Source organism: Carassius gibelio, chromosome B6 (genome assembly GCF_023724105.1).
Source record: "Carassius gibelio isolate Cgi1373 ecotype wild population from Czech Republic chromosome B6, carGib1.2-hapl.c, whole genome shotgun sequence".
NCBI lineage: Eukaryota > Metazoa > Chordata > Actinopteri > Cypriniformes > Cyprinidae > Carassius > Carassius gibelio.
Window position 1 is genome coordinate 24731874 of NC_068401.1, and position 12325 is coordinate 24744198.

The 12325-nt window shown below is 36.6% G+C and overlaps 2 protein-coding genes across 3 annotated transcripts; both read right to left on the reverse strand.

Moving 5' to 3' along the window:
• Positions 1 to 1768: 1768 nt before the first annotated feature.
• On the reverse strand, positions 1769 to 6232 carry LOC127959144 (uncharacterized). The gene is made up of 2 exons (XM_052558148.1): positions 5142 to 6232; positions 1769 to 4451 (listed from the first exon to the last, which is right to left on the reverse strand). Exons 1-2 carry the CDS (start codon positions 5371 to 5373, stop codon positions 4051 to 4053), a joined length of 633 nt encoding a protein of 210 aa, XP_052414108.1. The 5' UTR covers positions 5374 to 6232; the 3' UTR covers positions 1769 to 4050.
• A 132-nt stretch (positions 6233 to 6364) lies between these two features.
• LOC127959141 (glutaryl-CoA dehydrogenase, mitochondrial) lies at positions 6365 to 12249 on the reverse strand. Of its 2 annotated transcripts, none has more exons than XM_052558143.1 (12): positions 12105 to 12249; positions 11662 to 11777; positions 11424 to 11453; positions 11189 to 11329; positions 10819 to 10881; positions 10517 to 10687; positions 10162 to 10291; positions 8873 to 9089; positions 8580 to 8683; positions 7487 to 7612; positions 7152 to 7312; positions 6365 to 6918 (listed from the first exon to the last, which is right to left on the reverse strand). In XM_052558143.1, the coding sequence occupies exons 2-12, from the start codon at positions 11762 to 11764 to the stop codon at positions 6845 to 6847; spliced, it is 1320 nt and encodes a 439-aa protein (XP_052414103.1). In that variant the 5' UTR covers positions 11765 to 11777; positions 12105 to 12249; the 3' UTR covers positions 6365 to 6844. The 2 variants fall into 2 exon arrangements, with proteins under 2 accessions (XP_052414103.1, XP_052414104.1); XM_052558144.1 differs by lacking the exon at positions 12105 to 12249 and adding an exon at positions 12079 to 12102.
• Between the last annotated feature and the right edge of the window lie 76 nt (positions 12250 to 12325).

Genomic DNA, 12325 nt, shown 5'->3' on the forward strand with positions numbered 1-12325 from the left:
GTTTAGCTCCAACTTGCCTCAACACACCTGCCTGGAAGTTTCAAGATTACCTTGCAAGACCTTGATTGGCTAGTTCAGGTGTCTTAATTTGGGTTGGCGTAAGTTCTGCAAGTCCTCGGCCTTCCAGGACCAACTTCTGTGACTCCTGCTGTAACCATTGAGAGATGATTAGTTCATGTACTGCTTTAATGAAGGCTCCGCAGTAATCTCACAACACACTGAAGAGCCACGAAACTATTGTTAGAACTAGGATACAGTTTAAAAGCCAAGATGGTTTCATACCAGAAGTAACACCTCTCTTGTCAGCCAATTCTGTTATAATCTGTTAAAACCATGGCTAGTTATGGCTGTTATTTTTTTCTTATGTCAGACATTGGGCTATTTTTTTTCTTCTTTTTTTTAATGTATTACTTTACCTTCTGATACTAGGGTTACAAGAAATTGGTATGTGGAAGGGAACAAAGTGCTTTAAACATTGGGCAACTAATACGTGTGTGTGTGTGTGTGTGTGTGTGTGTATGTTAAAGGCTCTTTATTGCCCAAAAAGCTTGATTACAATACCAGATTCTTGTTTCTCCCACACAGTCAGTCAATTTCCAGTCCTGACTGACTTGTGGAACCACTCAAACCATTGTTGACCCAATGTTCTTTTAGCATGAACCCAGAGCTGGACATTTGTTGACCACTTTAATGGTAGTCTGTGACAAATCCTTTTCCCTTCGTTAAATATTAAATGTAATTTTCTACTTCCACCTTGGGGCCAGACTAATTTAAAATAAACCAAGAGACTTATTTGTTTTATTATGGCCATACTTCAACAGGATGTTTATATATATATATATATATATATATATATATATATGCTTTTTATTCCCCCACATACCTGTAATATTTATGTGCACAGATGTTTGAAATCCGAAACTTCTAAAACTAATATTTAGCCCTAACAGCTGTTAAAATGTATATGTATACATTACAGTAATGGTGTGAATGCAAGCATCATGATTTAATCCGATGAATCCCGGCCATCACATGATATCATTGGCGTTCAGGATGCAGGCCTTAATCCTTTCTGCACATGCTGTGTCTCGGTCCTCAGTTCAATCTGGTCTAATCTAAATGATTTCCTAATCCCTGATTTAACAGTTAGTGAATCCACAGAGTTCCTTACTCTATGCGGGCCTTTTAGTTTTGCTTTTATAATTATGTTAAGCCTCGCGAGAGGTATGAAAGGAAGACACAGTTTTGGTGCATATAAGGTACGTGACCAATCCTACAATCTATCCAGACCAGAATAAAAAACATCTTTTACATTATTTTGTAAAACTAAATTTCTTTCCAAATGTTTGATGTCAGATCCCCCCATGTGATTTTTAAAACATTCATAATGTCTATATCGGCCTACATTTGTTTTCATCTTTTTCTTCTTCGTTATACCAAACTGCCATTACTATCTTGTAGAAGGATTTGAACTGTGGAGGACAACCAGGTCAGTTTGCAGTTTTATGTAGATCTCTAGTATTAGTCTAATGCTAAGCCTTCTCAACCCACCTGCAGCGTGATTTCTTGCCTGTGGCATTAAAGCGTGAACTACTGTACTACCGGTATCTAATAGGTTTATTTGTTCTATTTACAGTGCTCAAATCATTATATTGCTTAATTGTAATCACCAAACCCCACTTATGTTACATTAAATTCCTCTCTTCTGTGACTAAAAAGAAAACGTTTCCTAAAGTTTATGACTGATTAACAATGGGGAAATAAAATATTTTAAATATTAGAGCACAATCAATATGATTGCAAGCTTCATGAATGTGGTTTATTATTAATAACAGGTGTACAGATGAGGTCACCAGCACTCAGATTTCATTTAAGTCCAAATATTAACAAGTACAGCATGTTTATTCAGAATAATGTCATAAATATGTGTAAAATAACTTGAAAACTACAAGAGGAAATAAATTATGAGAGTGTGAGATTTGCCATATCTGTCACTGGTTTCCACTCAGGTTGAACTCACAGAGGAGAGGAGTCTAATCTGATAATAACATCCTTACTAAACTCTTTAACTCTTGCTCTTGATCAGCTAGTCAGATAAGCTGATCCACTAATGGTGCAAAACATAGCATTCAGCAAACCTTAAACACAACGGAAATAGAAGCAACACACACACACACACACACACACACGGTCCAAGATGAACTTTTTGCCACACCTTGAATTGTGAAAGTTTAAAATAGAAGCATAGATGCCAATAAAGAACCTTTATTTTTAAAAATAAGATTAATAAAATAAAATATTTTACTGGTCATGAAGCCGTATGTTTCATTATTTTATTAAAATATATTTATTTTAAATATTAATATATTAAAATATCTTCTCCATTTTTACTTATGTTATGTTTGCAAGTGTTCCGTTTGGAGAAGCACAGTGTATACATTGGAGAATTAAATAATAATTTTAGAAAACAGCCACTGGTTAATAAACTTTGACAATAACACTTTGGATTCTAAATCCAATCCAGTTTAACCATGGTTGTTGAGGCTGCAGCCTAAAAAAAATAGCCACAGGTTTAGTTTTACTTCCATGCAAATCCATAAACTGAAAAAAAAAAAAAAAAATTGTATGCTGGTTATCCTGCGTTGAACTGAATCTGCTCTGAGGATGTTTTTTGGCTTCAGGAGGAAGGCTGCTCCTGAATTGGCACAATCCTACAGACGTGATCGTACAGTCTCTTGCTTTGCTCCTATATTACCGGGCAAACACATCCAGGTAATGCGGCTTGGACTTACATGACTCTCCACTTATTGAGGTCATTTAGGGTCAACAGCACTTGTTTTGAGGACAGCCACTCATCCTCGCATTCTCCACAGGTTGAGGCCCAGCTTTTGCAGTCAAATAGAAAAGTTTAGGGTACTGTGGTAAATACCGACAACATCTTCATTGGGCATTGATCAAAGAATTAGATTATTGATCATAATCTATAATAATGTTCCCTCCAGTGAAATAGTGCATCCCCTGTTGTCCTCTCACATCAAAATCCACTGACATATTTGTTTAGAACTGGTTTGGACTGTTTTTGACAGTATAAATGCTTCATCTGTGAATACTTCAGATCCCTGGAAAAAGCTATATCATGGATAGAGGACTCATATTTTAGCTGTTTTGAAGTTAAAAACATGCAACTTTTCACTTGACTGGATGTTAATTGATGGACTAGAGTGGTGTGGATTATTTTGATGTTAATAATAATAAATATAATTCCTTACATTTTATATAGCGCTTTTCTAGACACTCAAAGCGCTTACATTGTCAGGGGGTATCTCCTCATCCACCACCAGTGTGCAGCATCCACCTGGATGATGCGACGGCAGCCATAGTGCGCCAGAACGCCCAACACTCACCAGCTTACTGATGGAGAGGAGACAGAGTGATGAAGCCAATCAGCAGATATGGGGATTGTTAGGAGGTCATGATGGTCGGAGGCCAATGGGCGAATTTAGCCAGGATGCCGAGGTCACACCTCTACTCTTTTCAAAAGACATCCTGGGATTTTTAATGACCACAGAGAGTAAGGACCTCGGTTTAACGTCTCATCCGAAGGACGGTGCTTGTTGACAGTATTGTTTCCCCATCACTACACTGGGGCGCTAGGACCCACACAGACCTCAAGGTGAGCACCTCCTGCTGGCCTCACTAGCACCTCTTCCAGCAGCAACCCAGTTTTCCCAGAAGGTCTCCCATCCAGGTACTGACCAGGCTCAGCCCTGCTTAGCTTCAGTGAGTAACCGGTCTTGGGCTCCAGTGTGACATGGCTGCCGGTGTTTTGATCAGCTGTTTGAACTCTCATTCTGACGGCACCCATTCATTGCAGACGATCCATTGGTGAGCAAGCGATCAAATGATACATTTCTCCAAATCTGTTCTGATGCAGAAACAAACTTATTTACATCCTGGATGTCCTGAGGGTGAGTCTATTTTCATTTTGGGGGAAACTATTCCTTTAAGAAGTCGTGGACTACAGTGTCGTGTGAGCCATTGTTCGGTGGTTCAAACTTTATCAGTCGCATCTCTCCTCTCGTGGAATGACACGTGTGAGAAAGTGGAACTATGTCCTGTAATTTTAGGTGAAGGAAAGACGTAGGCCTCTTGTGGTGTCTTGTTGGGGCTCTTGTTATCCTCCAGCTGTATTTGGGTCAGTGCCGGGCTGTTGAGCACACCGTGAGAACCAGGAGAGGGGAAGAAGTGAGGAATAAAAGGTAGAGCAGCCAGAAGAGGGCTGTTCTGGGGGCTGTGCTCTGGAGAGAGGGGGATGACCACGTCGTCCTGATCCCAAAGGTGGAAGGCGTTGGGGTGGGAGTGTGTGAGACCTGGTGGCATGTGTGTGGAACCATCATCACCTGCCTCACTGTTGGCCTTTAAGATCTCCTCATCTGGACCTAAAGCCCAATCTGAACACACACAGAAAATATAAGGATGACCGCAATTAGAGTGAAAGAACATTTTTAGCAGAAAAAATTCATTACAAAAATTGAGGCATATGAAGGTGCCATAAAGTTTTTTTTTTTTCTCATTAGTGCGATATTTTCATAATAATCAAACACAATTTCCTTAAATTCTCATTACTGTAAGTGTAAAGAATTTGTTGTTGCTGTGTGTTATTTTTATTTTATTTTATTTTTTTTAATCTCAGTGTCATATGAAATTTAACCCATGGCATATCATCTCTCTTACTCTCTCTCTCTCTCTCTATATATATATATATATATTAGTAATGCAGTAATACAATAAGCTTCATTAATGTATTTTACTATACTAAATCCTGTCTCTTCACAAAAGCCATACTTAAAATAAGTACTTTTTCATTATTCATTGCATTATACTAAGACAAATGCTATCTGCAAAAATATGAAGCGAATCATTTTCTCATTCTTCACTAATTTGATGCTTTTGTGGTCCATTTAGCTGAATTTTGAACCACATCGTATAATTTATATAGGCTAATCTTTTGGGGAAAGTAAGTAAATACATTTTTTGGGCCTAATATATAACTATTACTACTGAACAGCTACTTTTTTATGATTTATTCATATTTATTAATTATTTATATACCTTTCACAGTGTAACTACAGTATATTTACCCAAGATGTCATGCGCCAGGTCTTTAATTAAATGTCCCACAATGGCATAAGCGACGGCGAGCACCACCACGGCGGCCATCATCAGGTAGAGCAAGACTCTGGGCAGCTGGATGAGATCTCTGGCTGGAGGTCTGTACTCCTTATACAGCGGAGACTCATAGACGGCGTACTGGAACGCGTGCTGGCTCCCAGACACGGACACGTTCACACTGGTTATATTCACGGGGTTCATTCTTGTCCACTGCCTGGAATTTCACAAAAAAAAAAAACTCCTGTATTTTACTTCCAAAATGTGTTTTGCTTGTCCTCCAGGTGGTTATCCCAAGTACCAGCGGCTATTTGTCGAGTCAAGTAGACTCTGTGAATAATGTCATTTGGAAAAAAAATATATAGGCCTATATATTTGTTCGTAGGCCTAATGTCAAAGTTTAATTCCGTAAAACAAATTACTGAGCTCATTCAAGGACGAGATTTTAAACGCAGCCATGTTTCAGTTCAGATGGAGAGGTAAACTGTGCTGTAAGTGATGAGGTTTGAAGATCTCACACATCGGCCGCTCGTGATCTTTTCTCGGACGGTGACGCGTCATCGCTTAATCTCATCAAGGCGCGCGCACGGATCATTCAAGGTCAACCAGGAACTGTTATACATTTCTAACTATTAACAATTTTGTTCTTTTCTTATGTTCTGGTAAATATTTTTGTAATGATCTGGTAAAAACCAGTAGTATTTATAAAATACTAACAATGTTTTTGTTTTTATTATTATTATTTTGTATATCTATGTAGTTTTTATAATTTCTTATTCAGTTTTATTTATTTTAGTACAACTTAAACTGAAAAAGTAGATATGTTGCCTTGGCAACTACCTGATTTTTTTTTTTAATTTCAGTTAAAATATTTCAAGAGGCAAAGGGTTTCTTATGGATTTAGTTTCAATTTTATTTAAGTATAATAACCCTGTGAAATACTGTATAGGCTAATGTAGAATTATAAGTTACAAAAAAAGTTTTTTGAGGAAATTTTGCTTTTAAGAGTTAAAATAGTAGAAATACTTATTTTTTCCCCTAATATTCTGACAGATACTATATAGTCTGATGTAGAATTATTGGTTATTAAATATTGTATCAGGTAGCGTTTCCCAACCTGTTATTAAAATGGACACCATTATAAAAACGATTAATGTTTAACTGTTAGGTAACACATACTCACAATGCAAATAAATAACAATAAACAAATTAGATTTTATTCTGAATGAATGCACAGACATTTCATTTATTTTCAGGATTCAATAAATGACACGATTTACAAGAGTCACTGACAACGATCAAGACAGCGAGTCTAAAGTGCAGCAGGATGTTTGGCATCCTTGACGAAAACCCTGTTTTCAACAGTATTTTGAAACCACTATGAATTCTCTTTCATTATTAAGTTCTTATGATCATTGTACCAGTGAAGAATATGGATCAATGACTTTGAATAATTAACCTTACAAGATCATTCATGGTTTCACAATGCAACGGTCTTCGTAACGTGACATTTTAATTAATGTCAATCCAGTAACCTATAGAGAGAAGATCCTGTAGAAGATTTGTCCACACAGATTTAAGACCCACAGAAAGATTCGAGGCCACACAGAGGCACTTATGGATGGATGTCCAGTAAATATATCCCATTCCAACCTTGTTGAGTGAGAACATGGGTTTATTTTCCAACAGTAAAAGACTGGAGTCCAGTGATGGCTCTGCCCAAGATCAAAGCATGGATGTCATGCGTGCCTGTGAAAAGCAAGAATATTATTTTAATAAAATTTTTAGGGTTCAAATTAAACTAAAAGTCTCTAAATCAGTGTTTAAACAGGAATTATTATCATTGCATTAGCGCACAACAAGAAAAAACTACAAAAACTACATCCTTGATTGTGCAAAACTTATATAAAGCCTATACTGACCTCTGCTGGCAAAAGGTGGAGCTTTCAAATAAAATGAAAAAAATGTTTTCCTCCTTGTACCTTCATATGTGTTGACGGCCTCTAGGTTCAAGACATGGCGTATGACGTGGTACTCGTCTGCTATACCGTTTCCTCCCAGCATGTCTCTGGCCTGCCGGGCGATGTCCAGGGCTTTCCCACATGAGTTTCGTTTCAGCATGGAGATCATCTCTGGATTGTGTCTTTTGGAGAAATACATTAACAAATTTCAATGACAATGAGACAGCTAGGGTCTAATCTGACAAGGCTCACGGATTGTAATAATAACACTGCTGTGAGCTCTGGGCTCCTCCAAATGTTTTTCTCAAACACACTGAACTAATAACGAAAACCGAGACTCTTTGGTAATGACTCACTTCTTCTGGTCGATGAGTCTGCCCAGCTGTAAACAGGACTGCAGGCCGAGTGTAATCTCTGTCAGCATGTCTGCCATCTTCTTCTGGATCAGCTGGTTTCTGGCCAAAGGGACTCCGAACTGGATTCTATATAGTACAATCATTTACATATATGTAGGTGAAATTAAAAGTAAAATTAATTCAGGAACATACACAGGAACACATACTCAGTAATAACAGTAAATTATGTGTAATTACAAGCAACTAACCCTAAACCAAAACCTAACCCTATCATAAGTAGTTAATTATATTCCTCAATACTGTAATCAATGTAATGACACTTGTATAATTTTCATATTTGTTTCATTTCATAATTTATTGTGATTTTTAAATATAACTTGTGTGTTAATTTATTAAAAAGCACTAATTAGTCACTTTGTATTTACTGTTATCATTATTTTTGGTGCTTATTTTGAAGTAAACTATTTTTTTTAACAATCACTTTATTTTCAAAGATTGACATACAGATTAAGACAACTGTAAATGTTTTCATTATGACTGAATAATAATAATAATAATAAAATAAATATATAATAATAATAATGCATGTACTTTATTCAAATTAAGTGTTTTCATGGTAGGCAAAAAATACATATACACACACACACACACATATATACACACTATTACTATTATGCCAAGACAACATTTCTCATTTTCATATAGTTTACCTCGATGTACTGAGATAAAAAAATGAATAAAAATTAACAAAATTCACAAAACCACACAACAAAATTACTAAAAAAAAAAAAAAAGAAAAAAAAAAAAAAAAGTGAACATTCAAAACCAGCATAAAAACTATGACAGTGTGTCAGTGATACCCTAACTATCATTAAAAGTTGAAAAAGATAAAAAAAAAATTAGTTACATCGCCTGGCCATATTATGACATGCATGTCAATATTTTTTATTAGGAAGATTAATAATCATGCATACATGGAAAATTTTCTATTAATTTGTCCCACTTAAGATTAAAATTATTCAAATATACACTTTTACTTTCACAAAAAACAACTAGTACTAATATATGCATGTTAAATGTTAAACCCGCTCACCTGTCCAGAGTGTACTGACGGGCAGCGTGGAAACAAAATTCTGCAGCACCCAGAGCGCCCCACGCGATGCCATAACGGGCGTTATTCAGGCAGCCAAAGGGACCCTACAGAAATCAACACGTTTAATCAAATATCAACAGAGTAAAGAATCACTTTAGTGGGCATGGTAAATTTTTCCACTTCATTTCAGTGATTGTATCAGTTATCTGGGTTGGTATGAGATTCAGGCAGTTGTTCTGAAGTGTGATCAGGAGTACTAGTGATGCATTAATGACAGTGACAAACATCCTCACAGCAAGGCCAGACACATGGGGCAGCAGGTTTTCCTCTGGCACTTCCACCTCGTCCATCAGGATCATCCCGGTGGCTGAGGCCCTGAGGGAGAACTTGCCCTCTATCTTAGGGGTGCTCAGGCCATTCATTCCTCTCTCCAGGATGAACCCTCTCACTCTGCCATCCTCACATTTGGCCCACACCACACAGATATCAGCGTACGGGGAGTTGGTGATCCTGCTCACAGATAAGAAGTGTTTGTAGAAGCGCTGATCATAACTCAGCTGTGCTGTGTGTTCAAGATTTGTGTGTACAACGCAGGGTTATTATAGTTGTGATTTTTGTTTTTATTTGTGCTTTCAATTTAGCCAAAATAATGATACATTGGACCAAGATTGAAAAATGTTCTAATTTTTATTAGTAAAACAAAATATATATTATATACACCTTTTTGGTTTGATCAAACATTGATTTGAACTTAATCAAATATATTCCCTTTCCCAAAGACAAAAACATTCAAACAAGCTTAAAATATAAACAATTAAAAATCATCATCATATTTTGTTATGCACTAAAAAAAATTAATAAATAAACAATACAATACAATAAATCCAACAATCATTTCTGAAGTCAGTAAAGTGAGTATGTGTTCTGCAAGTGAAAAGTGTTAAGTAAAAATACTTTAAATTTACATTATAATTTATTTATTTATTTTTTCTATGGGGAATTTTATTTAATTATAGAATCACTGAATAGTTTTTTGATTAGTTCGATATAAAAATATATTTAAATTTAATTGCATAGTCAAATTTTCAATTTTTTCAGTATAGTTCATGTTTTTCGGTTGTACTACCGTGGTTTTAGATAAAAGCATCTGCTAAATGATTAAACGTAACTGTAAATTAATGGAAAATCTGCTCAGACAGAAACATCTCTGACGTCAAGCCAGATTCACGTTGTATACTAAAGTAAACAGATGGTCAGCAGATTTCAGTGTCCTCCTAAACCAGCAAGAGACAAACACCACGTAGAGGGTAAAGTTACAAAATCTAAATATGGACTTAAGAACCATCCAATGAGCTGACCTTCACATAAAATGAAACATGATTTAAACATATTAATACAAACTAAAATATGTTAATGATATTAAAACAGAACTTAGCTGACATGAAAACACAAATGAAATCTAAGACATGCATTTGTTCCTGTAGAAAAGCTCTTTTTAATGAATTTCTGATATTATATATGAATTATTGAGCGAGTCCAAGGCCAGACTCTTAACTAAACTAAACTATTCAGGGTCACTAACCATGTTTTTGCCCCACTGATGGTATATGTCCTGCTGGAGGGGTTGTATTTGGCTTTGGTCTCCATGCCACCAGGGTCACTGCCATGGTTTGGTTCTGTAAGTCCAAAACAGCCCAGAATCTCTCCACGAGCTGGGAAAAATGACACATACATAACATGGGGCACTTGATAAATGTGAAGACATAATTTGTAATTACTGAATAATTGGGATGTGCACAATTTCAAATTTAATTACTATTTTCAAAAAAACCAAAATTACTAATATTAATCTTAAAACGACTGATTTTCCATGGGGATTTTGAGCTATGCAAATATATTTTACAGCATTTTAATGCACTGGCATGCAGTTGACTGACCCAGTTTTGGCAGGTATTTCTGTTTCTGTGCTTCTGTTCCATATGCGTTGATAGGGTGCATGACCAGTGAGGACTGGACACTCATAACTGAACGGTAGCCACTGTCCACTCTCTCCACCTCCCTGGCGATCAGACCGTATGCCACGTAACTAGTCCCCGCACAGCCATATCCTTCAACACAATACATTGCACATTCAGTGTCATGGACAACAGAGTCATCAGAGTCACCTAAGAGATATGATGTTTAATGAGGATGATTCTTGTACAGTCTCATTAACACCCATTTTGAAGTCTGAGTTTACCTTGAATCGTGGGCCCAAGGACACCAAGCTCTCCCATCTCGTTTAAAATCTCTCGATGGAAATCTGCAAGTTCAGAGCCACAGATTCAAATTTCAGGGCTTTTCTCATCAAGACATTATAATACAGAGACCATCAACCTAAGGTAAGAATTAAAGGGATAGTTCACCCAAAAATAAACATTCTCCATTCTCCATCATTTAGGTTAGTTAGAAGAATGCAAAATACTATGGAAGTCAATGGCTACCATCAACTATTTTATACACATTCTTCAAAATATCTTTCTTTGTGTTCAACACTATCACTTTAATCATGCAAGAAGGTTGTTGCCCCTTGTTCTAATACATCAGATGTGACAAGCTGCTCCACTCACGTTCATTCCTGTTGGCCATGAGGATACGGGGCATGAGCTTCTCCTGGCAGTATGTGCGGAAACTGTCTCTGATCATGATCTCGTCCTCAGTGAGCTGTCCTTCCAGATCCAACGCATCATGCCAGTTAAACTGCACCTTAGCTACAAATCAAAAAGCTTCCGTTTTAGCTCAAGTACAGTACATGATGTCAAAATCAAACATTACAATTGGAAAACAGTAAAGAAAGATATTTACGTGTTTTCGTTGTTTTTTTCGCTTGCTTCTCTGTCTCCAACAGACAAGACAATTTGAGATTTAGTTACCAAGCCTTAACATGAAAACACATTCATTCTAAAGCTTGATGCAGTTTGTAAAGTGAAATAATGTGCCATAAAAACTGTCCTGTTTTTTAGTTTTGTCTATTTTTGATGTCCTCAGGACTGATATGATCATTCAAAGTAATGGTTATGTTATTGTGAATCAGTGCTCTTACCGTGAGCTGCAGGGGCTGAAGAGCCCTGGGCCCTTGACACAGAAATCAGACAACATCTCTGTGAGGTCACCAGCAGGCGTGAAAAAGCTGTTCTCAATGCCATGGTGTATTCAAACCTGAAAAAAAAAAAAAATAGCAATATGACTTATTAATCCCTTTATTTCACAGTCACTTTAATTTTGAAGATTTCCTGTGGTAACGTTAATTGCTTCCTGTTTGGTGGTTGTGCATTTTTTTCAGTAATTTTCTGTTTAATTACTGTTTGGTCCACGCATGGTTACACAACTGGTATTACGCAACATGTCACATCATATCAAACACATTCACAGATTTCAAAATCTTTACAATTTGTTTTTCAGATGTATATTTTAAAACGCGTAGTTGTAAACAGTTGTTCTATTCGCCATGCAGTCGTACCGGATATATAAATATACTCTCGTTACCTTCAGCTCCTTCGACCAGATGATTTCCCTGTCTACTGTAACACTATTTACATTCAGAGCAGAGCTGTTGAACGTGTCACGTGCACATATTGGAAGCTCGAATCCTCCATCTGTTGTGAGGTATGTTTCATAACGCCTTTGACTCTGCTTTGTTTTTTTGTTTGTTATTTAGACGTCACTAATAATTTTATACTACATAAATATATACACCATTTATTATT

Coding starts and splice junctions, on each gene's coding strand:
- LOC127959144 (XM_052558148.1), bottom strand. CDS start 5,373: ATGAACCCCGTGAATATAACCAGTGTGAACGTGTCCGTGTCTGGGAGC. Junction 4,452..5,141: donor CCTGGCGCATGACATCTTGG/GTAAATATACTG, acceptor GTGTGTGTTCAG/ATTGGGCTTTAGGTCCAGAT.
- LOC127959141 (XM_052558143.1), bottom strand. CDS start 11,764: ATGGCATTGAGAACAGCTTTTTCACGCCTGCTGGTGACCTCACAGAGA. Junction 7,613..8,579: donor CGTCAGTACACTCTGGACAG/GTGAGCGGGTTT, acceptor TGTACTATATAG/AATCCAGTTCGGAGTCCCTT. Junction 7,313..7,486: donor AGACTCATCGACCAGAAGAA/GTGAGTCATTAC, acceptor TTTCTCCAAAAG/ACACAATCCAGAGATGATCT.